Source organism: Rhinolophus ferrumequinum, chromosome 11 (genome assembly GCF_004115265.2).
Source record: "Rhinolophus ferrumequinum isolate MPI-CBG mRhiFer1 chromosome 11, mRhiFer1_v1.p, whole genome shotgun sequence".
In the NCBI taxonomy this organism is placed as follows: Eukaryota; Metazoa; Chordata; class Mammalia; order Chiroptera; family Rhinolophidae; genus Rhinolophus; species Rhinolophus ferrumequinum.
The window spans coordinates 45,296,208-45,322,342 of NC_046294.1; the positions used below are offsets into that span (position 1 = coordinate 45,296,208).

Below are 26,135 nucleotides of genomic sequence, written 5' to 3' on the forward strand. Positions count from 1 at the left end.
GTTATCACCATCCTTCGGGTGAGGTGAGGAAACAGAACAACCTTCCTGTTTCCTAGAAGAGTAAATCACTGGCTTTCCAATCTACCCACTGCGAGCCTCTCCAAGGCCAGCTCATAGGTGGAGGCACTTAGCTAATAAACAACAGCATGAGACATCCTCCCATGGGAAGGGAGAAAGAGATAAGAGGAATAAGACTAGGCCTTCAATCAGATTTCTCAGAGATCCAGGGAGATCAACAACTGAGCCTTGGCCTAGTGGGGACAGGTAGAGGCAAGAGGAGGACAGGTATGCAGGAAACAGATAGCAGAGTGGGCTTGTGAGCTCCACTTTCCGTGTGGAAGGGAATCCCTTGCAGGGTAGCCTTGTGCTAACATGAGCTAGCACTAGAGCAGGGTATAAATCACAGTGTGATGTGTTGTGGCAAAAAGAGGGTCAAATATAACATTCCCAGGTCCCCCACGGCTCCCAAAAGGCAGGGGATATAGGAGACAGCAGAGGAGTAACAGCCAGTGGGCCCAGATGGGGTTCCTGTGTTGAGGGACAAGGGACCCTAAAGCAGAAGCTACGGGGTGGCCAGCCTAAGAGAACGATTAGATGAAGGATTCACTAAAACCCCGAGGACCTCAATGCCAGCAGGAGCCTATGCAGAGCCAGCAAAGGTAGACACTTCGGCTCCTACAAACCCCAGTTACACGTGCTCAGGACACAGCTGCAGCAGAAGCAGCAATGCCAGAAGGAGGGCAGAGACCAGGTAGGGATACATTACACCTCTGCTGACAGAAGCCAGCAAAAAACAGCATGTAGCCCAGCCTCCCTCTCCAATGCCACCTTGGGGAGGAATAGGGGCAGAGGACACCTAAGAATAAAAACAACCCAGATCTGTAGTATCAATTTTGAATTGACCGAACACCCAAAATAGACTGAATTAGACTAAAAGTACTGCTTTAAATGAAAAGTGCTTTCACTTTCAATTGGAATACAGTCTTCTTCCTCCATCAGCTTAGAAGCTAGGACTACTAAGACAAGATCAGTTAAAGAGAGTACATTTTTACACATGCAAATTATAGTGTCAGTTTTGACTGTTAATGTGGGGAGGGGGGCACACTTGATTCCTGAGAATCTCTGCAAAGAAACTGAGCTCAGTAGCCTAAGGAGCAGGCTAAGAGTTTTCTGTCACATTGGAACTACTTCCACGCCGTAAGAACAGAAAGCCTCAGGTGACAGAAACCTGATTCTGAAGGAGTGAGCAGAGCCAATCCTATGTAATGCTCACACCTACAGCAGCAAAGGGAAGGGGCTGAGACCTGGGGCTGAGGGAAGCTCTGTAGGTCCAATGAGGGGCCTGCACCTAAGGTCCATGGAGGACATTTGAGGCCCAAGAAAGGTCATATGGACCAGATAAGGAGGCAGAAGGAAAGGAGGCAGAGTAAGCAGCACTCACCCATCTCTGCCCGTACATCACGACAGCTCAGCAGCAGCAACTTGCTTTTTGTGATCAACTCATTAGGTATATTGGAAACACGGGCCTGCCGAACGTTCAGGCAGCTTACTAGCATCACGTAGTTCTTAATGGGACAATCTCTCATAGACTCCAGCTTCTGAGGACCCCAGGTTTGCAGAAACTCGTAAATCTCTGTCATCCAATGATATTCCTTGCAGAATTCCTGCACTTCCCACAGCACGCCCTAGGAGCAGACAAGGTGCTCAGGGCCGAGGTGGGTGGCTGTGATGAGAACTGGTAAGCATGATTCCACTCCTTAAGCCTCTGTACTCACCTTCAACAGGTCCTGTTGGATAGTCAGGGCCTGCTGGAGTCTAGGGTTGTTGTCCAGGTCCTCTTGCAACTGCTTGTAATCTGGGGGCAAGTACTGGCCCCGTAGCCGGTGCCCACGGACCTCCAGGGCTTCAATAATTGGGTGAGATTTCCAGGGCCATACCAATCCTACATTCGGGCCACAGAAGATGTGCACGGCATCGCTGGGCTGGCCCTGGGACTTGGGCCTCAGGGAATCCATGCTCGAGTCCTCCTCTGCATCTTCTAGTGGGACACATGTCATAATTGTCCTTGAGTGCCCTCCAGGACCCACACACGCCCTCTCTGTCTAAAGTGTATACAAACACACTCACCCTCCCTGCTATAGAGTTCACATGTACATCTATATTACAAACACAGTACACCAGACACACCCAGAGAATTTACAAGTAAGGGTTTAGGTACAGAGAAGAGAACTCACTCTAGCCAGCCTAGGAAGGAAACTATTATTATGGAATATTAAGTGGGTTGCAAATACGTGGAAGAGCTGAAAAACAAAAACACTGTAGCTGCAATTGTGTCAGGAAGCGTAGCAGTCCTGCCGCTGTACAGTGGGGGAGATGGGAAAGGGTGCTGAGAAAGCCAGTCCTCAGTGTCTGCCTGAAGGGATGCTCTTGAACCTGGCCTCCCCTTTAACGTCTAGGAACTGATTAATTGCCAATTTCAGTATTTGCGTTACATCTTTATACAAAAAGGGAGAAAAACATCAGAATTTTCAGAAATTATATCCTCACTACCAACATTAAACACTATAGTGCCCCCCACCCCCCGCAAGGCTCAGTCCTCAGATCTCTATCTGTGTACTCATTTTCCAAGTGAGCGCATCCAGATTCATTGTTTTAAACACCATCTATTTGCTCCCAAATTTATCTCTAGCTCAGACCTCGCCCTGAATGCCGATCCCACTTAAACAACTGCCTACTCAGATGTCTAACATGTACCTCAAACTTAACAGCGCCAAAAATGCGCTCTCATTTCTCCCTCCCAAAACTGCTCCTCCTGAGTCTTCCAACTTCAGCAAATGGGAACTCCATTCTTCCAGGTGCTCCAGTCAAAAACTAAAGTCATCCTTAACTCTTCTCTCACGTACAACACATCCAGCTACCACAAAATCCCTTTGGCTCTTCATTAAAGATATATACCCAGAAACCAACCAATTCTCACCACCTCTACCACTGCCTGTCCCCCCTGTCCACAGCCCAAGTCACCATCAAATCTCACCGCATTTCTGCAATACCCTTCTACCTCATCTCCTTGTTTCTACCCTTGCCTCTCTCCAAACCTGCCTCCCCCTTTTCCCGATTTTGCTTGAAAATGGGACGCTTGGAACTGCATCTTGTCTTGCAACTACGAGGCAGTAAGCCTGAGGATGAAAAAAACGTTTTTAATTGCAGCCTCTCCTACCACACACACACCCTTCTAAGAGGATCTGCCCTTACCAATAGCTAAACCCAGGAAGGAATTAGGAAAGGATATAAATAGCCTGATACTTGATGACACTTTTCAGCCAGTGAATCAACTCTGGAAGCATCTACCTCACAACTTGTTACTTGAGATAATTGTTTTTATTGCTAAGGCCACTGTCAGGTGTATGCAGTACTCAAGTTAGAGCTGCTCCATCCATACCCCAGGCCTGACTATCGCCATGGCATTAGCACGTTGCAGGTGCCCTCCCAACTCCTTCCACCCCCTCATACTCCCTGCTTGGGTCTCCTTTAATACCTTCAGAATACAGGGAGTCCACGGGGGTCTTCAGGTTTGTAGACTGCATTACCTTCATGCCATGGTATGGAGAAGGGGCAGAAATGGAAAACAATGAGGATTCAGACCAGGCTGAGAGCTTCTGATTACACAGAGGATAAAAACTTGGAATTCCTACAGCCAGCCCCCTCCCCAATCCAGAATACCTTCAGAATAGAGGCCTTGACAGACTGTAGGCTCCCAGTTAGAATCTGGGTCACTTTTTCAATACGGGGCTCATGAGACAGCTGGCCACAACTGTCGAAGACCAGCTGTGCTGAGAGAAAAGGCTTCTGCCTTGGGGCCTGTAAAGAAGGGTCAGCAGAGGGCGTAGGGCTGGATGTCAGTATCCGCTCCCTGCCATCTGGCCTTTGCCTGCCTGCCCACCTCCGCACATGCCACCACCACCTCACTTGCAGGATGTTGGCCACAAAAGAGGTTATTTCCTCCTCTATGACAGACATGAGGCGCTGGCAAATCATGTAGTCCACCAGGCGGGCCAACCGTCCCAGCTGCAGCAGCCAGGTCTCTGCCTGCTTCAGCTTCTGTTCCAGACGCTGGCGCTGCACCTTTTGAAGGTATATGGAGCCTTGGCCTTTCCTGATCCTCTTGCAGTTTTTCACTCGCTCCTGCAGGCCCTGTTGCATTTGATATGTATCCTCATGAACCTGTCAGCATAGAGAGTGGAAAACTCTCTAAGGGAGATGGGGAGCAAACAGGCCACCCACTGCTCTGTGTAAAACTCTTAGATCTTGGAGCCTGAAATCTAGAACCTAGATGTACACATGGAGGGTGGCTTTTTACTAGAGATTAGCCCCAGACATCTTTAAGTGATCAGAGAAGATGTAAAATGGAGGACATATATCGAGAAGCCACAATGTGCTAATCTGATAGGCCAGGCATGACTACAAAAAGGCCCCCAGGGTGGAACTCAAATAGAAAATTTGTGCATATGTAAACAGAGAAGTTCACATGGCATAGATGAGACAAAGAAGAGAAAGGCTGGGTAAGTAAGATTCAATAATAATTCCAAGATATGGACTCCAACCGTTGGGCCTGGGTGATGTGGCCTGCGGACTAGCATAATGCTACCTGCGTGATAGAAGCTGTCTCTGTGGACTGACATAGACTTTCTATGGGAGGACAGGCGGGGGATAAGTCTGGGAGCTTCTCTGTAGTTTCTTCTCATATCTGGGAGGGTCCTCAGCCTGCAAAGGCTGCTGACAGTGGCCACCTCTCTGTTCCTCTCCTGTTGAGGAACAGAGGAGAGACACCAGATATTCTTGGCCAGATGGACTTTTTGTCCTTGCTGCTCTCCTGTCCTTTTTGATATTCAATAGAATGTGTGATTAGAACTAACTGGTGTCTGTGAATTGCATTCGGCTAACCCGGAGGTCAAATCCCAGTCTTCTGAGACCCAGACATAAGACAGTTGAGGCCTAAGTTAGGTGCGTCATACACAAACTTACCCTTAGACTAGGTGGGATGTCCTCTTCTGTGCTCTAGAAATCCTCAATACCTAGTGCTGCCCACTTCATAGCCCTTAGTCCAGAGGTGTCAAAACTGCGGCCCGCGGGCCAACTACAGCCCATGATCCATTGTTAATTGGCCCACAGCAAATTCCAAAAATATATTTAGTTTACTTAAATAAACCAGGTGAGGCAATACGTACTTCACCTCGAGTGAGTGGCCCGGCTGTTTGTGTATTTTACCGCATATGGCCCTTGGTGAAAAACGTTGAAAAGGGGACAGCCCGGTGGCTCAGGCGGTTAGAGCTCTATACTCCTAACTCCGAAGGCTGTCGGTTTGATTCCCACATCGGCCAGTGGGCTCTCAACCACAAGGTTGCCAGTTCAATTCCTCAAGTCCCGCAAGGGATGGTGGGCAGCGCTCCCTGCAACTAAGATTGAACACGGCACATTGAGCTGAGCTACCCTTGAGCTCCCGGATGGCTCAGTTGGTTGGAGCGCGTCCTCTCGACCACAAGGTTGCCAGTTCGACTCCTGCAAAGGATGGTGGGCTGTGCCCCCTGCAACTAGCAACGGCAACTGGACCTGGAGCTGAGCTGCACCCTACACAACTAAGACTGAAAGGACAACAACTTGAAGCTGAATGGCACCCTCCACAACTAAGATTGAAAGGACAACAACTTGACTTGGAAAAGAGACCTGGAAGTACACACTGTTTCCCAATAAAGTCCTGTTCCCCTTCCCCAATAAAATCTTAAAAAAAAAAAAAAAAGTTGAAAAAAGTTTGGACACCCCTGCCTTAGTCCAGTGCATCATCGTTATCTAGTTACCTGTGTGATTCGTCACTTCCCTGTAAATTCTTCAAGGAGGAGGTCTCTGTCTCACCTTATTTCATTTCTCTATTGCTTAACACAGTACCTGGCATGGGTAATTCTACAGTAAATATTTGTAAAAGAAATGCATCGCCTCACATTAAAGGGCTTACTGAGTGTCAGTCAAGACAAAATCACACAAACAACAACAATAATAATTACTACAACAGAACATAATCAGTATACACATTAAAACTTCACTATTAGAGGCAATATCTTCAAAGTTCTGAGGAAATTTTTTAAACCTGGAATTCTGTATCTAGTTGGAATATCACTGATGTTTGAGGATGAATAAAGATATTTTTAGATACACAAAGACTCAAAATTTGCCATTCACAGATTCTCTCTAAAACCAAAAACAACAACAATAGTATTTTTCTGACAGAGGAAAATGAATACAAGAGGACAAAATGGTCTACAAGAAGCTTTAATGAGCAAAGAAATTTGTGAAACACATTTTTAATTATAAATGGGTAGGTTGTAAAACAAGAATGTTCATAACAATCCCAAATTTAAATTCCAGGAGATAGTTATGTAAGCATAATACAAAGAGTGGAGGGTGAAGAGAGAAGAAAGGAGAGAAAGGAAATTAGGAGACTGCTAAGGTTCTATTCTATATGTGAGAAAGATGTGACTGCAAATTCACACTGGGCATACATTCATTCACCAATATTCACTGAGTACTTACCATATAACGTGCCTATAATAAGCACTAGAGATATATTAATATTAGTGAATGAAACAGATGAGAATCCTTACCCTCTTGGGGGGCATATAATAAACATAAATAAGTAATTTATACTGTATGTAAAAAGATGCTAAGTGCTATGAAAAACAAATCAGAGAGAAGGAAAAGAGGGATCAGGAGTGCTGGTGATTGTGGGGGTTGAAATTTTAAACAGGGTAACCAGAGAAGGACTCGCTCTGAGAAGGTGCTTTTAGAAAAGGACACGAAAGAGACATAGTTATAAAAATTTAAGTTGACCAGCTACACCTGCTAGGTAGGTATATAAACATCTTACATACATATTCAGCTGCAAGTAAGAGAAAATAGAAAAGTGCAGCTTAAGCAAGAAAAAGGTTATTTATTTAATGCAATAAGAAGTCCCTGGATGCCCAATAAACTAATTTAAAAAAAAAAAAGTCCCTGGATGGCATATCGGCCCAATACTATCAGTCAGAACAAAACTTCTTCTATCTTCCTCCTTCCCTATCCTTAATATGACTTTCACCCTTATTATGGTGAGATGGCTTCTGTAATCACCAAAAATTTCATCCAAGGGTCAGGCAATAAGACAGGAGTAAAGGTCCAAAAAGACATTCCAGTGCATCTGCCTCGTTTAAAGTTTCCCAGTGACTTCCACTTATATTTCATTGCCCAGAATTGAGTTACATGGCTTCCTCCAAGCTAGGAGTCTATGAAAAAGAAATAAAATCAAGATTCTAAAACTAAGATGAGTAGGCACTGATTAGCTCTTGGGGAACCATGAGAAAAATAAAATGTGTAACATCCAAGTCATTAGAGGACAATAATAGCAACAAAAAATGTAAACAACCCAAAAAAAGTTAAAAAACACAGGAAGAATCAAAGGAAATAGAAAATACCAAAACAACATGAGGAAAATAAGTCCAAACCTATCAGTAATCATAATGAGATAAACCTACTGCAAGACATATACACTCTCAGACTAAGTGTTTCCCAGGTATTTATAAGATATACATAAAGCAAAACAACAAAGGTAGGTTGAAAACAAAGGGATAGATAAATATCAAGCAAATGCTTGCTGCTCTTAACATCAAATAAGAGAGAACTCTAGCAGAAAAGTAGAAAACAAGAATGAAGATATTTTCATATCAATAAAATCATCAAGAAATAGTGAAATGAAACTTCATGCAGATAATGTGATTTTGAAATACACGTTGCAGATAAAAGAACATCAAGGAGAAATTAACAAACCTATAGTCAAAGGAGGAGTTTTTTTTTTTAATTAAAGTTTATTGGGGTGACAACTGTTAGTCAAGTTACATAGATTTCAGGTGTACAACTCTGTAATTTTTAACATGTATCTCTCAGAAACTGAAAGGTAAAGTGGGTAAGAAAAATCGTTGTGGCTATAGAATATTTGAATAAAACCAAGAATGAGCTTGGTTGAATATGCATTTTCTTAGGTTGAGTTCCGTAGAAGCAGACCTTGAGGCAGGAATTTGGGGAAATGTGACGTATTGAAGGAACTATTTTCAGGAAACAAACCTCTAAGCGAGAGGGGGAAGCAAAACAGGGAAGGGCAAAATGCCAAGCGAGATCTCAGCTAAAGCTGTTCTTGGTCTGATCTGGAGGGAGAGGCAGGTTTGGAACATATGTGGTATTGTTAAAATTGTCACACTGTGAGACAAGGAGCCAAAAAAAGGGGGCAGAGGAACTGTTCCATAGGAAAGAGACTAAAGAGAAGTGACCACTTCTCTTTCATGCAATACATGATTCTGGATTGGATCCTGAAGCAGTAAAAAACCCCACAGTACTATAATAAAGGACATTATTGGAATAATTGGCAAATTTTTAATAAGGACTGTGGGTTAGATAACAGAATAGTATCAAAGTGAAATTTTCTAACTTTTGATAATTGTACTGTCATAATGGAAGAAAATGTCCTTGTTTTTAAGAAAAACACACTGGCATATTTAGGGGTAGAGACTTGACATCTGCAACTTACTCTCAAACGGTTCAGGAAAAATAATGTATTTTTAATGTATCAGGAAAAGAAGAAGAACATAAATGAAAAAGTAAATGGGACAAAATAGCAATCTGGGTAAAAAGTATATGACAGTTTATTAGACTATCCTTGCAACTCTCCTAATAAGTTTGAAATTATATAAAAATAAAAAGTTATACAAGAAAGAAATAGGATGAAAGAAAGAAAATGGGTTTATTCCAGTAATGCAAAGGTGGTCTTAAACTAACAATTCACCTTATTTATAGACTAAAGGAGAAAAATCCCATAATCATCTACATAGAAGCAGAAAAAAAAAAATCATTGGACAAAATTCAACATCCATTCATGATAAGACCTCTTAGCAAACTAGAAATTGATGGAAGAGTCCTTAAAAATTGAAAAGGGTATCTACCAAACACTCACATTTACTATTATTTCTTTAACGTTTCAAGTCTATTTTAGTTATTCAGTAATGCTACAGTTTAACGGGCAGCAGCCTGCTTTATTTAGCACAGATTACAAACTGGTTCAGTAACAATTCAGTTATCAGCTGTGATGATTACTGATCCTCCCTTCCTCTCCCCCTCCCACTTTGGGGTGATCACCAGCAGGCATAGGTTCCATTCCATTCCACCTAGCAGCACAGAAAGTGGCTCCATGTGTTGCATTTGCTGTGTTTTCACTCTTTTTATGGTGCTTTTTGAAAAGTTAATTTTAATATAGACAAATTTATTGATTGTTTAAGGTTTATAATTTTTTATATTTTGATTAAGAAATCCTTTGGGGGTAGGCAAAGATTTCTTAAACCAGGACTCAAAAGGCATGAAGCAAAAAAGATTAATAAAATGAGCTTCAAGAAAATGAAGAACTTCTGTTAATCAAAAGACACCTTAAAATAGTAAAAAAGTATGCCACAGACTGGTAGAAAATATCTATAATACATAATTTTGATACAGGACTCATCTAGAATACACAAAGAATTCCTGCAAATTAATAGGAAAAAAATAGACAACCCAATTAAAAATGAGCAAGAGAGTTAGACACTTCACAGAAGAGGGTACCAAATGGCAAATAAACACATGAAAAGACATTCACCATCATTGGTGATCATAAAAACACAAATTAAAATCACAATGAGATATCGTACACCCACCAGTTTGGCTAAAATTAAAAACCCCGACAATACCAAGTGTTGGTGAGAACAAAGGACAACTGGAAGTCTCCTACATTGTTGGTGGGACTATAAACTGGTACAACCATTCTAGAAAACTGTTTAGCACTGTAAAACATACATACACCTTATTCCAGCAACCATTCCTGGAATACGTGCCCCAAACATATGAGTGCTTATATCCACTAAAAGACATGTACGGGAATGTTCATAGCAGCATTACTCATAATAGTGAAAAATTGGACCCAACAAAAAGAGAATTACCAAATAAACTGTGGTAGATTCATACAGGGAAATACTACAAAACATACAAAAGAGTGAACCACTGCAACCTAGAACCTTATGGATGAATCTCACTAACATAATGTTCAGTGAAAAAAAGCCAGACAGAAAAGAGCACATGCTATCTGATTCCATTTATATGAAATTCAAAATCAGACAAAATTAATCTATGGTGGCCAAGGTCAGAGTAGTGGTCACCTTTGTGGAGGTATTGATGAGAGACGTGCCAGGGAGCTTACTGAGGTGTTGGTAATGTCCTGTATCTTCATCTGGGCGGCGGCTACATGGATGTATATATGCAAATATTTCAATAAACTGTACACTTAAAATTTACTGCATGTAAATTATACCTTAATTAAAAAAAATTACTGACTATAAAAAAGTTATCACTATTCTTGTAACATTAAATCAAGGATGGGATTTAAGAACTGAGAGGGGGAGAAAGGCCATGGAGCATCTCGCCTCTACCTTCTGCCCCACTCAATTTAGTACAATTGGAGGTCCAGCTGTTGCTGTCTGGAGGATAAAGACCGTTTTCCTATATGAATGTACCAAGGGCCTCCATCACATCATTTGCACAATTTCTCATTTGCACAAAATCTGGGTGAGTCCCCCTCTCTCAGGACTGGAATGTCTTCAGAGGGTGATTAATCAGAGGACTATGTGAACATCCAGCCCCACCTGACAGACAATGAACTATGATGATAGGTCATGGGCAAGAAGCAAGCACATAGCAGGGCCTCCCAGAGCCCTAGGCAGGGGCATGCACACAGATGCCAAGAAGGCGTAATTAGGAAGGACGCCACCATTGGATGCTTCTACCAGCCAGTGGCCTGCCAAAGTTTCAAGATAGGTTCAAAGATAAGCCCTGCAGCATGAGAGATCAGGATTCCAACTCTTAAATTCCCTAGTGTCCCTGGCACAAACAACTGAAAAATAGATGTTGTTATGTTCCTTCTCCTCCCTGCTCAAGGCCAGAAGCAACCCTCAGGGAAAGACTTAGTCCAAGTCTCTGCCCACCTGTTATTGACCCATCCACCCCAGAACACAGAATGCTGTTGCTGGGCAGGCCAATGGCTCTGAGCCAGCTGCAGAGTCCAGGCAACCCAGGGATCCTACAGGAAGCATAAGCCAACAGGAGGCTGGAGCTCTGGCAAGCTCAGCTTAGAGAAAAGGTTCACAATAAACTGGAGCCTCTTACCATATGAAGGATGGATGTGCAGAGGTGCAGACAGCGACAGAGCAGCCGCAGGGCCTTGTGGTTCTCCTTTGCTAGAGCCCGCTGCAGGTCCAGCAGCTCGTAGCACTGATCTGGCTCCCGGGGGAACCAGGACACAGAGTGCAGCTCCTGTAGAAGCCTGGAATCGACAGCCAAGCTGGTCAAAGCAAGCATCTCAGCCCTCTATCCTTGGACACCTTTGACCACCTCCTAACCCGGCTCACCTCAGAATGAGCAAAGGTTTAGAAAGATTATAATATTCCCAGTGACTAAGAGTGGCGACTCCCTCTTGAGAGTTCTTTGAAAGAATTCAAACCCAGAAATTCTTTGGGAAAGGCCTGGGGTATGTGCAAATGTTTACATTAAGTGACCTTTCTGCCAGGAGAGAGGGTCAAATAGATTCCAAGGTCTGCCTTAGGAGAGACTACCTTCTTGGAACAGAGGCTTCCTTCTTGGAACAGGGGAAACTGAGGGCCTTGAAAATCTAGATGGACAGGTGAGTTTTAGGATCAAAGGTGACGAACCTGCAACTTCCCTATGAGCTAACCATCCCTGAGGAAACCCGCTTCTGTTATCCACTCCCCCACCACTGAACTGAGAACACATCTCTAAACATCCTTGAAAACAATGAAAGATCTACAGTAAACAAAGAATGATCATAATGAGTGTCATTTATTCAGTACCTAATAAGAGGCACTGAACATGGTACTTTATATTCACGTTCTCAATTCTCACTACAGCTGTGTGGCAGAAATCTTTATTTCTAGTTTTCAGATCAGAAAACTGAGGCTCAAAGAGTAACGTCCCTTGCTAGTATTCGGGATTTAAATTCAAATCAGTTCAGCCTCCAAGCCCTATACTTTTAATTACACCATGATATTAGGCTAGGCTGGAGAATGCCTAGAGCATAGATTGCAAATTGGTAGCCCATGGGCCAAATTCAGACTGAAAAGGTTTCATATGTACCACTAAGAGTTGGCCAGCATAGCATTTGAGCTAAACAGGTAAAATTAAGAAACTTTACAACAAAATATGAATTTCCAGGAAAAATACAGTGGCTGACACGTTGGATCTATATTCCCAAAGGCAAAAGTCAGTTGGAGCTGAGTGTGACTGTCCTCTTTAGGTGCAATCTTCAGAGTACAGTCCACATACTTTGTAACGTCTTGCACCTAACCCCCTGCATTTCTTCCATAGCTCCTGCTTGGGCCCTATATGAGTTTGAGATTGCGACTCCTATCACAGAAGATAACTGGAGTGGCTGAAAAGAGCAGAGAGAGCAAGAAAAAACTGAAGAGGAACAACTAAGCTTTTCCAAGAAAAAGAATCCAAGTAATACCGTGGAAAGAGCAGAGAGTTTGGATTCAAATACCTAAGTTAGATCCCCAGATTTAATACTTAATAATTGTATGATCTGGGGTAAGTTGATGTAGGTATACATAATTACATGGAGATATGTTCGAATACATTATTCAGAGAAAAAAACTGGTTACTTAACAGTATGTAAAGTATGATCACATTTGTATATGTGATAGAAGAAAAAGACTAGAAAGATAGGCAACAAAATGTTGATAGTGGTTATTTGTGGGTGGAAGGATTCAAGATGTTTTTCCTTTGTGCTTTTTTGTATTTCCCAAATTTTCTACAAGGAACATGCTATTACTTTTTTTAAAAATTATTTTTAAAAATCCATCGAAGTCGTGTCTTGAAGACCTCACCTGCTAATATGAAGCAGTCCAGCTCCAAAGTGGGGCACAGCGAAGAGCAGATGCTTCCCCAGGAAAGTCCGGCACCGGTGCAGCCCTTGCAACTTCACATTCTTCTTCCAGCTACAGATCAGAGGGCAGGGACCACATGCTGCTGCTCTCTGCAGCACTTCCCCCAAATTCCACATCCCAGGCCCATCATCACCTACCAGGCCAAGGCCTTGCGTAAGAGGCAATACTTAAAGAATGGGATAAACTGGAGCTGTTGCCAGAGGACAGAGTGGCGGTGCCAGGTACCCAGCGTCATCGTCTCACTGCCCTCCACAGGATGCACATGCAGGACGCCAAAGGGAGAGAAGATGTAGTGCTCAGCATTCACCTTGTTCGGTGGCACCACCACCAGGCTGTAGGGCCTTTGAAAAGGGGCTCTGATCAGCGAGAGCCCTGGGAACTTAAGCAGACTTCAGAAAGGGACAAAAGAACAAAGGAGAGATTTAAAAACAGAGAGAGAGAGTCAGGAAGGAAAGCAGAAGAAAGTGGGAAGAGGGAGAAAAGAGCAGAATGATCTTCAAACTAGAAAGATGGAATGAATATTATTAAGAAGAAATGGAAGCCAATGAGAGATGGGAAGAAAGAAAAATGCCCCTAGCCAGTTCCGAGAAGTTCTTATCTCCAGACCCAGATACCTTACATCCCATCAAATCTAAGATGCCATCAGTTGTAAGCTGCATTTTTTGATGAAACACTAAAATAAAAAACGCTGCCAATTGATACGCCATCAATTTGTAAGATACATAACAATTTCAGAGATGTTGAAATGTGAAAAAAAATGCGCATCTTGGAAATAATAAAATGCACATATCTCTAGGTACTGAAATAACATCAGAGATAATCAGGGAATGCCATTTGGAATAATTGAGAATGGGGACAAGCAAGAGGCAACTAGACTAGACACAGGCCAGAAAGAGGAAAACTGCCACCTAGTGAACAAGAGGAGTACATCTAGAGGCATCTTAAAATCATATGAAGTTCTCTTACTTCAGCTAAATGCACTTACACCTACATTAAATACAATTTATATGTAGCTATATAATAGTTGTATCTCGTTGCAGTAAACTAGCTAGCAAAATGCTATGTTTGGGCACATTTAATAAAGCATTTATTAATTTTTATTTTGCAGTTTTCTTTTTATAACTTAAAGCCAGCAATATTTTAAAGCATTGAATATATATGTTTAAATCCTTTAAAAGCTGTATGTCCTAGGTCCTATGCCTACAATGCCTAAAAGATAAAATGGTCCTCCTCTATCTCTTATCTCTCTCAACTTTCTAGAATACATTGTTAAGCAAATGACTTATGAGTGTTCAGATAGATACCAGAATGAACTCACAAAGTCATATAAAAACTTTATTTCACTTCTCACAAAGTAACCAGATCTTCTCAAGTACTATTATCACCAAATTACAGATGAGAAAACAAAGAAGTCATAACTGCCCAAGGCAATTAAGGCAAGAATACAGGATTTAAAACCCAATCTACCTGACTCGGGCCCTCCTCTCTCTTACCTACCAGGCCATTTATCGTCCCATATGATAGCTGCCTACCCTAACTGAGCCCTGGCTCTCCCAAGGGGATACTCCTGTCCCTATGACCTTCATGGAGGCTACTCTTTCTGCAGTGAGGGAGTAGTCTCCTCACTCCCAATGGCCACTGCTCCTTTGGGGGGTATATTCACTCATTCCACAAATGTTCATTAAACGAAGCATTGTGTCAGGCACTGAGGAGACAGCAGTGAACAAGAAAAATCCAATCCCTGACTTCATGGAACTTAGTTAAACCATTTATCAAGTTCCTCATCTGTCCAAGCACTGTGATCATAAAGGACATAAGATAACCACCACATAGTCCTTGCCTTCCAAGAGCTCAGGTCAATTGGAGTATTAAGTGATGCTAGAGAGTAAATGGGGCAAGACAAGATCTTCCTGAATCCCAAGACCCATTTACTCAACTGCTTCCAAAACATCTCAAATTTTCTGTCTTGCATGTATGTGCCTGAAACACAGCAAATTCTATACTGAACTCATAATTTACCCCCTCCAAATATGAACGAATTGGTTCATGCATTCATTCAACAAATGTTACTAAGTTTGTACTGTATGCTAAACTGTCCTAAGCCCCGAGGATACATTGCTAAACATAACAAACAAAAACCCCTGCCCTGATAGAGCTCTCATTCCACTGGAGAAGATGATAAAACTAAAAAATGATAGGGGAGGTGGGGGAAAAGCAGGAAAAGGGAGATTGGCAGTGCCAGAGGAGGAGGGAGTGTAATTTTAAACGGGATAACAACAGTGGGGAGATGATAGTGGAGCAAACACTCTAAGGAAGTGAAGGAAAAAACGCCTCCCTTAATATAAATCAAAATCTAGGACAAACATAAGAAAAATCTGATAAATTCAAACACATTAAGAAAACCTGTTACATGGCAAATAAATAAACAAAATGAAACAATAAATGCCAGGTTTCTACTTTTGCTGATGGTGCACTAGAAATTTGGACCAACATTCCCACTTGAAAACAACTAGAAAAACTGGGCAGAATATCTGGATAAAATGTAAAAATCATCTCTATGAACCCATGAGAGAACCCACAAATTGAATATTCTGGGCTTTGGGTTGGGACCCTAGTTACAACATAGGTTAAACCAAAAAACACTTCCCTCCTGTGTTTTTTGCTGTGGGTCCCAGACAACTTCTGCTACTTCGGCTCCTTAGCTTTCTGAGTCTGTCAACAGCTCAGCTTTACAGAGTGTGGACTAAAATGGATACACAATTCCCTCTACTGGAATTGACAAGCACCTGTTTGGGAAAAAGCAGCACCAAATGCCAAACTCACTTCACTGGGTTCCTTCTTTGGCAAATGCTGGCCCTGTGATTATTCACTGCCTGCTCATGGTTTCTCATCTCTCTGTGTGCTTAATTATCTTTGATTGTGCTACTTCTCAGATTATGACTGAGCTGATAGTTTAAAGTTCTAAGCTTTTCTAAGCTTTGTAATTTTCATTCTGTAAGCTTTCCACCATGGTTAATGGGCATATCATCCCACAATGCTACCATTATTACTGTCATTACTGCCAGACAGTCAAGTGTAGCAGCCACGGTTCACGGAGGCAGTACCGTGTTTCCCCGAAAATAAGACCTAGCCGGACCATCAGCTCTAAAGCATCTTTTGGAGCAAACATTAATATAAGACCCGGTGTATATTATATTAGATTATATTGTATTGTATTATATTATATTACATTATATTAAGACCTAGTCTTATATTGTAGTAAAATAAGACTGGGTCTTATATTAATTTTTGCTCCAAAAGACGCATTAGAGCTGATGATCCGGCTAGGTCTTATTTTCGGGGAAACACGGAGTAGGTGGTTCATCACATTCCACCAAAAGTGGTAATTTAATTAACTGATGCCACTACATGTCATGGATTTCTAGTATCCTAGTTCTCATTAGCAAGGAGCTCAGTACCGTTCAAGACCAAGGGCATTATGAAGCCAGTATCAGAATTGCATATTTGAGGCTCATGATAGCAAATACTGTATCAGTCAGGGTCCAGTCAGGAAAACCAAAACCACAGTAGGCATTTCAACAAAGTGAACTAAAAGAGAGGATGTGTTTTTAACAAGGTGTTAGATGACTGAAAGGCAAAAAGCGAGCACTAAGGTAGCACAGAGATAATAACTGCAGGAAATGGATGCCAGCCCCAGAACTAGAGGAACAAAGGGAATAGGTTTGGGTTTTTAGAAGCTGTGAGCTTGGAGGAGGGGCTTGTAGAGTTGGAAATTGGATTTCTAAGGAGACATTTCCTGGCTGCTACTAGTACCTAAGGAGTTTGAAGGAGGGGCCTTGCGGAGTTGAGACTCAGAATTCTGATGGGAGTGTGCCACCCAGCTGGTGCTGGTACTTCTCAGGATCTTTAAGAGGCTGATTCAGGAAGTGCCTGCTGCTGCCAGGGTGAAGGACCACTTCTGGGGCAATGCTAACAGGAAGAGCCAGCAGAGGAAGGAGAAAATCGCTTTCCCTCTTATCCTGCTGTCCAGTCTCCTTCTAGCACCCGCTATTAATCAAACCTAACAGGAGGCCAGCTGAAAAATGAACTTTGCAGTCTCAGCTCCAGTATTACAAAGCAGAGAGAAAAGAGTAGAATTAAAGCCAAGACACAATTGCTTAATAACTGGCACAATGTTCTCGGTAAATGTTTGTGGTAAATGAATGGGTGATACAGATCAATAGTGCTACCTAAATCCCGGAGAAAGAGATCAGTGTATATAGGAAATAAGGCTCTCTGGGAGGGTATATCAGATACTGCATAAGAGCACAGACTTTGAGTTAAGACAGTTCTAGGTTTAAGTCCTGTTTCTACCACTTATGTGGCTTTGGACCAGTTACTTAACTTCTCTGTGTATCAGTCTACTCACATCATATATGGAAATAATAATAGCACCTAACTGGTAGGCCAGAATTAAATAACATATCTCATGTGTTTATTAGCACAATGCCTGGTATATAAAAAGCTTGATTAATGGTAATTATTATTATTATTTCTGGGAAGAGATAGGACTTGAACAGGGCTTTAAAAAATACTTCAGATTTGGATATAATGGAATAAACTGAGTGAATGCCTCTTGAGTCATGTGGAAGGAGGAGACTTGTTTTTGTAGCCCCCGAGAGGTAAAACTAGGATCAGGAGGAAATGGTTAAAGAAAGCAGATTTTGGTTCCCTCTAAGGAACAGGATGCCTTGGGAAACATAAAACTTCCCTGACACTGTCAAGATTTAAACAAACACCTGATTCATGCATTAGCATTGGAAAAGATCACCATTAAATTCCCTTCTGAGGTAATGACCAAATACTATCATTCTAGGATAGAATAAAGAAGACAGAGCAAAAAGTAGAAGAGGATAACTAAGAAAAGAGGCTGTGAGAGCAAAGGGGAGCAAAGTGGAGGTGGAGAGTGGAGAAGAGGAGGCTGAGGAGAAGGGAAGAAGGAGGGAAACTGGGAGACAGAGGAGAAATGAGAGTGGAGAGGAGGAAGGATAGGAGAGGGGTGAGAATGGAGAGGAGGAGGAGGGGAAGACAGCATGGGAGGAAATCGGGAAGTGAAAGCAGAAGAGGTCTAGATTTAGGCTCTTACTTAAAGTACCGGCTGGGAGCCACATTGAGGTAGAGGAAGTGGATTTTCTCCAGGTATCTCTCTCTCTTCAGAATGGTCGTCACCTGGCTACCCAGGAAGGAAGTCTGAGGTAAGAGACCAGTGCTGCTCTTTTGGAAGGTCTTCTTTCCAGGAACTTCAGAGTCAAGCCGAGACCTATATGAGAAAAAATCAGGAGAGATGAGTAAGAGCAAAGAGGTCAGGTTGCCACTGTTGGCCAGTGAGAAAAGGAGTTAGATGAGGTGCCTGAGAGGACCTGATGTGGCACTGTCAGAGCCTTTCTATCACCTACCTACAGCACCAAAAGTGTTCATATATTGAGCAAATACAGTCCATGATGCAACACAGCCAGGCAACTAACTACATTCACACAGACATTTGCACAGACAACCCCTCCCTTTCTGATAAATGAATCATTCTGGATTGGCTGTGATTACTATAAAGTAAGCATTATGTAATACTGAGTAAAAGTAATGGGAATACTTTTGCTTTCCCAACTCATAACCTTGCAAGCCCACAGTCCTAGATTTCTCCTCTCTGGCAACCTTCCTAACCTTCTAGATCTCTTTTTGTTCCCATAATCCAACGCTGCATGATCTCCATGCCTGTGACTCTTGCTCTTCCCACATTATCACCCAACCTCCAGAGCTTCATATCCTTTCTAGCCAGGATCCAATGGTGCATCCTTCAACCCCCTCAAGGCTGCACCAGTACTGTCAATCTTCTTACACTTCTACCACACCAGTCAACAAAATTGATACAAAAATTAATTATCCAAGAAACCAAATGTCAGTTACCTGGACTACCGTGTTTCCCCGAAAATAAGACCTAGCCGGACAATCAGCTCTAATACGTCTTTTGGAACAAACATTAATATGAGACCTGGTCTTATATTACATTATATAAGACCGGGTATTATACCATATCATATATCATATGACATCATATTATACCAGGTCTTATATTATATAAGACCTGGTATTATATTATATTATATTATATTATATTATATTATATTATACCTGGTCTTATATTATATTAAAATAAGACGGGGTCTTATATTAATTTTTGCTCCAAAAGATGCATTAGAGCTGGTGGTCCGGCTAGGTCTTATTTTCGGGGAAACATGGTAATAATTTTGGTTGGAGTGACTTCAGAGCGCGCACGCACAAACCCTCTGAATAATTAAACTTAGACTTAACAAAAGTATACTAGTGTCATTAATTGACCCAAACCTAGATCAACAAAACAAGTTACCCCAGGGATAATAGTGCAATCCTATTCTAAACAGTAGGGTTTGAACAATAGGGTTTTTGACTTTGATGTTGGGTCAGGACATCGTAATGGTATAACTGCTATTAAAGTTTCATTTTCTTAACAATTAAAGTCCTATGTGATCCACATAGGTTCAGAAGATCACAGAACCAGGAATATTGGCTCCTCTGTAGATTTCTGGTGTCCAGTCTCAACTGTGGGCTCACTCTGCTCTGATGTCTTACTACAAGTCCTCAAGCTGCTATCTCTTCCAGTGTCCTCAGCTGCTATTCCAGACCTCCACCAACCCCCAATGCCCAGCCCTGCCAAGCCCCCAGTCCCCTCCCTTCTCTGCCCACAGAAAACTGAGGCTCTCAGCCATGAACTAACTCCCTCAAGTTCAGCTGCCTTCCACATATTTATCTGCAAATACTCCCATCCTAATCTTGTCCCCCAGTTAGAGAAGGAGTGCCCTTACTTCTCTACAAGGCTAATTCCTCCACTTGTGCTCTGGATCTTTTAGCCCGTCTTCATGAGGTAACTTCAATTTCTTCTTACCATTAGCCTATGTGGATTCATTCTCTCTCTATATATTGAGCACCCACTTCTCAAGCTCTGTCGTAAGGGCTATGAACATCGCTCCAATTTTTTTAAAGTGTCATACCCAGACACCACTATTCTTTCAATCTGGTGTCCTATTATCTCTCTCTCCTTTTCAAGCCAATTTCATGAATTAGTAGTAAAATGTGATTTCCACTTCTTCACCTCCCATTCGCTCCTGAATGCATTGCAATCTGTCTTCCTCCTCGCAGGACTCCACTGCGGCCGCTTTCACCAACCTCTTCCTTGTTGGTAAATCCAATGACCATTTTTCAGATTTTTCTTACTTGCCTCAGTAGCATTTAACACTACTAACTGTTCCCGCCTCCTCAAAGCTCTCCTCTTATTTCACCTCCTAACCTGTAAGATATCTTAACTCTAGTCTAAACACAAACTCCTCTGATGCGCTTTCCCCTAACTGCACGTACGTGCCCCGAGGAGCCGCCAGAGGAAAGGCAGTGTTCTTTGATTTTACAGCATTTGTCACCATTTGAAATTATATTTTACTTGTATCTACTTACTTAACATCTATCTTCCTAACTAAACTGTAAAATCCAACGGAGGGATTGAGTCTGTCTTATTTACTTCTGTACCCTCAGCATCTCGCAATTGCTGATGTATATTGGTATCCAATACTATTTATTGAATGAATGAATGCCTGGGAGACCAGTCCTGGAGAACTGCCTGCAAATTAAGCCATATAAGCTAGGCCTCGGAGGTTTACCTAGAGAGGACAAAGAACTTGACCCCTTCCCAACATTTCAGCCCATTCTCCCTTCAGTTAAGTTCCCCCAAGAGAGGAAACTTACACTCAAGACACAGGACTGGTCTTTGAAAAAGGAAGCGTCTGCTGGAGTTATTGAAAGCATAAATTGTTGGCACTAGCCACGTGCCATTAGGGCCCCCAGAGCCTGCCTATCTGTCTACCATTAGGGCTCTAAGCCTTCAGGAAAAACTTGACCCAGCCATAAACTTAGAGCAAAAACTGACAAAGTAAAGCTTGATTAAAGGTAAAACTACCCTTCTTCCCAGATAGTGAATGTGTCACAGACAAGCTGCAAAGCACTTAGAAAATCAGGCCAGAGAATGGGGAGCAATTCCAAGACTAGGGTTAGAGAACTCTCAGAAGAGGAGGTCCCTGTAGGCATCCTGGAATCTTAAAGAGAGCAATGAGAGCCAGAAAATCATCACTCAAGGGGCCAGGATACCACACTGGCAACGCAGCAAGAGGACTCTGGAAGGGTCAGAATGAAAGTCCCATTGGCAGTGCTGCCAACTCTAAGCTTCCTTGGAGCTAGCTTAGCTCACATGGACATGAGTGGGAAGGCTCTCAGACAAGCACTCACCTAGGAGCATCCTGAGGGAAGCATCTGTACCCAGCATCCAGCACCCAGCACTAGCTCAGCCCAGAGGTGAGGTTCAGAGATTATGAATGAATGAGAAAAAGAATGAAACAGGCTTCCAGTATCACCTGAGAAAGAAGTCTGGAAACTCTGGAAACTCAAGCTGTCTTCTGAAACTTTGGCTTCCTCATGGTTGAGTTTTTTGATTTTCATGAATTTCTGCATTTCCCTTTGGGGATTAACACTAAGACCACTGGGTTTATTTTGCAGACAAAAAGGAAGAGAGGAGGACAGCTGATTGGCTCAGATGGTTAGAGCGCAGTGCTCATAACACCAAGGTCATCGGGCTGATCCCCACATGGGCCAGTGGGCTGTGCCCTCCACAACTAGATTGAAAACAACAACTTGACTTGGAGCCGATGGGTCCTGGAAAAACACACTGTTCCCCAATATTCCCCTATAAAAATTAAAAAAGAAGAAAAGAAGAAGAAGAAGAAGAAGAAGAAGAAGAAGAAGAAGAAGAAGAAGAAGAAGAAGAAGAAGAAGAAGAAGAAGAAGAAGAAGAAGGAGAAGAAGAAGAGAGGAGCAGCCTCACACCAACTTGGCTTGTGGTCAGGCTAGTCCCTAAAATCAATAGGAAACTGGCTTTAGACATCCAGGTGACTCAAGAGGCACCCATAAACTGGCTTCTTTCTCTCCTCTGCCCAGAGCCCCAGACTGGGTCCCTCACTTACTTAGTCTCTCTTCTTCCAAGAGGTTCCTCCTCTGCATTGTCAGCGCCACTGCTTTCATACTGTACAGGGATGTCTGTTGCCAGTGCCAAGGGCAGGAGACTAAGGCCATCTAGCCACTGAGCCTCTTCCAGGGCCACCTCGGCACCAACAATACCCAGGCTGTGCTGGAGCTCAGGCAGAGTCAATGGTCGCAGCCATGTGGCCAACTCCTCCTCTACTTGCTGCCTACCCATCCGGGCCTGCACAAAAGGGCACACTAGGAGTGGGGGACCATAATGGAACCTCTGCTTCTGAAGACAGCAGTCAACATGGGAGGCACTCTCTAACAAAGAGGTGTCTCGGGGAAAGGCCCGGTCTATGGCATCTAGCAGGTCCAGCTGGAGCTGGGATAGGACCCAGGGTGCCCAGTGATATAGCTGCTCCAGGAAGGGTAGCAAATCAACGAGACCAACGAGCAGCGCACGATAGGGAGGCAGCAGACCCAGTACTGCATGCAGATAGTGCCAAGCTGCAGGGCTGCCATCTTGCAGCACAGCTGAGAACAGAGTTTGGAGCTCAGCTATCAGGAGCTCCAGCCCTCTGGGCTGCTCTGAGTGAGTCACTGCCTTCAGGAACTGCCTTTGTCTCCTGTGCCAGTGGCGAAACTTAAGGGCATCAGACGATGCCTGTTCAGGAGGCGGGCCTCCCCTCGTCTCCGAGACCAAGAGGAGCTGGGCATTCAACTGCTGGCGAACCGACCTTGCCCACTGCTCAGGCTCCGATTGCCAGTTCCAGGTTCCTGGCTGCTGGGTCTCACCTGCTTGACCCAGCCAAAGAGAGAGAGAGGCAAGACATGGGGGTCTTAGGCTCTGGGTAGAGGATGGTCAGGGTCAAAAGGGTTGGGAAAGGGGAAGGGAGGGACTTAGGGAACTGCAAGGCAGAGCCAGACCAGCAGAGGTTCCTCCCTGGGACCCTAAACCTTATCTTCAACTTCCCTAAAGACTCTGGTAAGAAGCAGGCCCAGGACAGAGGTGGGGCCCTCGGGGCCCATCCTGCACAAGAGTTCCTTCCCACCGCCCAGGACACTGTCCCCCTCACCTGGCCTTAGGGGTACAGGAGGCAAGGCAAGGGAAGAGATTTGCCGATGAGGTTTCATCAAGGAATGCCTGTTGGAGAAATGGATGAACTTAAGTCTTGGGTTGTAGGCACAGGCTCACTCTACTCACAGCCACCCACACGCAGAGAGACTGGCAGACACACGTGTGACCGCTTGTAGAGGCAAATTGATATATACACGGAAAAGGCTCACTCAGAGAACCTCGATAGCAATGAGGAACCGTCCCTGGGAGTGGAGCCTGGCGATCGCCTAAGAGGAGAAACAGATCCTCACTCAGAAGCAGCAAAATCCCAGTCTGGTCTGCTGGTGGGCTGAGGGGACTATTGAGTACAGAAACAGAAAACTGAAGATTGGTTGGGATGGCGGCGGTGACGGCTGGGGGCGGGGGGGTGGTGGGGTGAGAGAACAGTGAGGGAAAAGTGTTAAAGGATCAGGCTGGCAGGAGGAGGAAGAAGAGGAGAAAGGGAGAGAGAAGGGTTCCGTGGGTGAGTGGGAGGAGGGGACTTTTCTGGGGGCAGCAGGGGAGAGTGGATCCAGGGGACGAAAGGAAGCGGATCGGGAGCCACGGACTCCCCCGCAGTTCCATCAGCTCCCAGCTGTTTGAACCGTTACTACATCCCTCCCGCGAGGCTCAAGCCTTGCCAGCGCTGAGGTGCCAGAAAGGGGAGGGACCAGAGTCGAATACCCGCAGGGCAGAGGGAGCAGTGCCAGGCCGAACATGCTGGCTGCCCGCTGGCCTTGGGAATAGGGGGTCAGCCTGGCTGGGTCTGAAAAAAAAGAACACGTTTGATTAGGGGAAATACCAATCACGAGGGCATTCCCTGCGCGGCCAAGCTGACGCCAGGCATCAACGACCTGTCACTGGGACCAGCCCCGGCCACCCATATCCACCTACCCCATCTCAATCCCCCAAACCCCGGAATAAGACAAAACCTGCAACACAGGAAGCTCAAAATCAGGGCCAAGGGGGCTGAATGATTAAAATAAAAATAGAAATTCAGCATAGGAGAGATAATCCCACCATGGCTCTGAAATGTAGATTTGCATATCCAGCTGCCTAGTTAATGTCTCCACTTGAATATCTCATGAGTACCCCAAACTTAAAATGTCTAAAACCAGACTCCTGCCTCCTGCACCACTGACCCCCAAACCTGCTTCTTTTACCATCGCCACATCTCAGTAAATGGCAAGTACATTTTCCCAGTAGCTCAGGCCAAAACCTTGGAGTCAAAGGTGACTCTCCCTCCCCCTCCCATCCCCACATCCCATGTCTAATCCTTCAGCAAATTCTGTTGGCTATAGCTTCAAAATCTATCCAGAATCCAACTATTTCTCATCACCTTAAGTGCTACTACTACCTTGGTCACCTCTCCCCTGCGTTTTTCTATAGCCCCTCTAACTGGTCTCTCCGCTTCCACCCTCGCCCAGTTTACTCTTTTCAGAGCAGCCGGCGATACTTCAAGCATAAGCAGATCCTGTCACTCCTCTGCACAAAACTCGCAAATGCCTTATCATCTCATCCCTTCAGGTGAAAGCCAAAGTTCTATGATGGCCACCAAATTGCTATCTGATCAGTTGCCTGCTACCTCTGTGATCTTCTGTCCTCCTCTCTTTCTCCATTCACTCAACTCCTGCTGTGCCTGGATCACACCAAGCATGGTCCCATCTCAGAGCCTTTTATATCTCTAATTGTGTGTCAGTTAGGAGACAGACAGGTTTTCTGTGGCTGTGTAACAAACTACCACAAACTAAGCAGCTTAAAAACGATACCCATTTAGTATCTCAGTTCTGTAGATTGACTGGGTTCTGTGCTCAGGGTGTCATAATCCTGAAATCAAGGTGTTGGCAGGGCTGAGTTCTTGTCTGGAGGCTCTGGGGAAAAATCCTCTTCCAAGCTCATTCCTGTGGTTGGCAGGATTCAGTTCCTTGTGGTTGTAGGACTAAGGTCCCCATTTCCTTCCTGGCCATCAGCCAGGGGCCACTCTCAGGTCTTAGAAACGACAGCCTCCAGTGTTATATGGCCCTTCCATCTTCAAGCCAGCCATAGTTCCTCAAACCCTTCTCATGCTTGGAATTTTTCTGATGTCCTGTTTCGCAACCAGCCAGAGAAAACTCCCTGCTCTTAAAAAGTTCACGTGGTTAGGTCAGGCCCACCAGCTAATCTCACTTTCTTATAGTCAAGTATGCCATATAATATAAGCTAATTACATTAGTAAAATCTATCACAGTCCTAGGGATTATGCAGGATATGTATACAGGGAGTGGGAAATCTTGGGGCCCATCTAAAAATTCTGCCTACTACACATATGCTATAACAAAAAGACCAAAAAAATACAATGACTTAAATATGATAGATGTTTATTTTTTTTTTCTGTCACATAACCGTCCAAGTATAGTCACTCCAGGGCTAATACATCGGCCTTTTAGATGATCTGCTTTCTCCAAGGAAGTAGCCCTTTTCTTCAAGGTCCAAGAGAATTTATCACCTTGTCTGCTGGGTCCCATCCCAACTAGTGAGATGGGGAGAAAGAGAAGGAGAAAGCATATCCCGACTTTTAAGGGCACAATCTGACAATGCACAAATCACTCAATCACATAGACACACACAGCATCAAGGAAAGTTACAAAATCTAATCTTTATTTTCAGTGGCCATGTGCCCAGATAAAAAGCCAGGGGTTCTATTAGAAAAGGAAGAAGGGGACAATGGATACTGAGGAGCAACTTTAGGCTTAAATCTCAGTGAAAACTCTTCTTCCAGATGACCACAAGGCTTAACTCCCTCCTTTCAAATCTCTGCTCAGACATTACTGGTAGTGAGTTCTTCTGTGACCACCCAATATAAAATATCAATACTCTCCCCACCTCCCTTATCCTTCCTACCCTGCATTATTTTTCTCCATAGCACTTAT

The 26,135-nt window shown here is 43.7% G+C and overlaps 1 protein-coding gene across 1 annotated transcript in view; it reads right to left on the bottom strand.

Annotated features, from left to right (window-relative positions):
- Window positions 1-24,392, bottom strand: part of DNHD1 (dynein heavy chain domain 1) — a 69,438-nt gene extending 45,046 nt beyond the window's left edge. Inside the window, 12 exon segments of the mRNA XM_033118899.1 lie at window positions 1,442-1,685; window positions 1,776-2,038; window positions 3,536-3,587; window positions 3,721-3,858; window positions 3,967-4,221; window positions 11,260-11,416; window positions 12,996-13,106; window positions 13,193-13,396; window positions 18,181-18,354; window positions 22,130-22,756; window positions 23,911-23,992; window positions 24,377-24,392. Of these exon segments, the coding sequence (XP_032974790.1) occupies window positions 1,442-1,685; window positions 1,776-2,038; window positions 3,536-3,587; window positions 3,721-3,858; window positions 3,967-4,221; window positions 11,260-11,416; window positions 12,996-13,106; window positions 13,193-13,396; window positions 18,181-18,354; window positions 22,130-22,756; window positions 23,911-23,992; window positions 24,377-24,392 (2,323 nt within the window).
- Window positions 24,393-26,135: the final 1,743 nt, after the last annotated feature.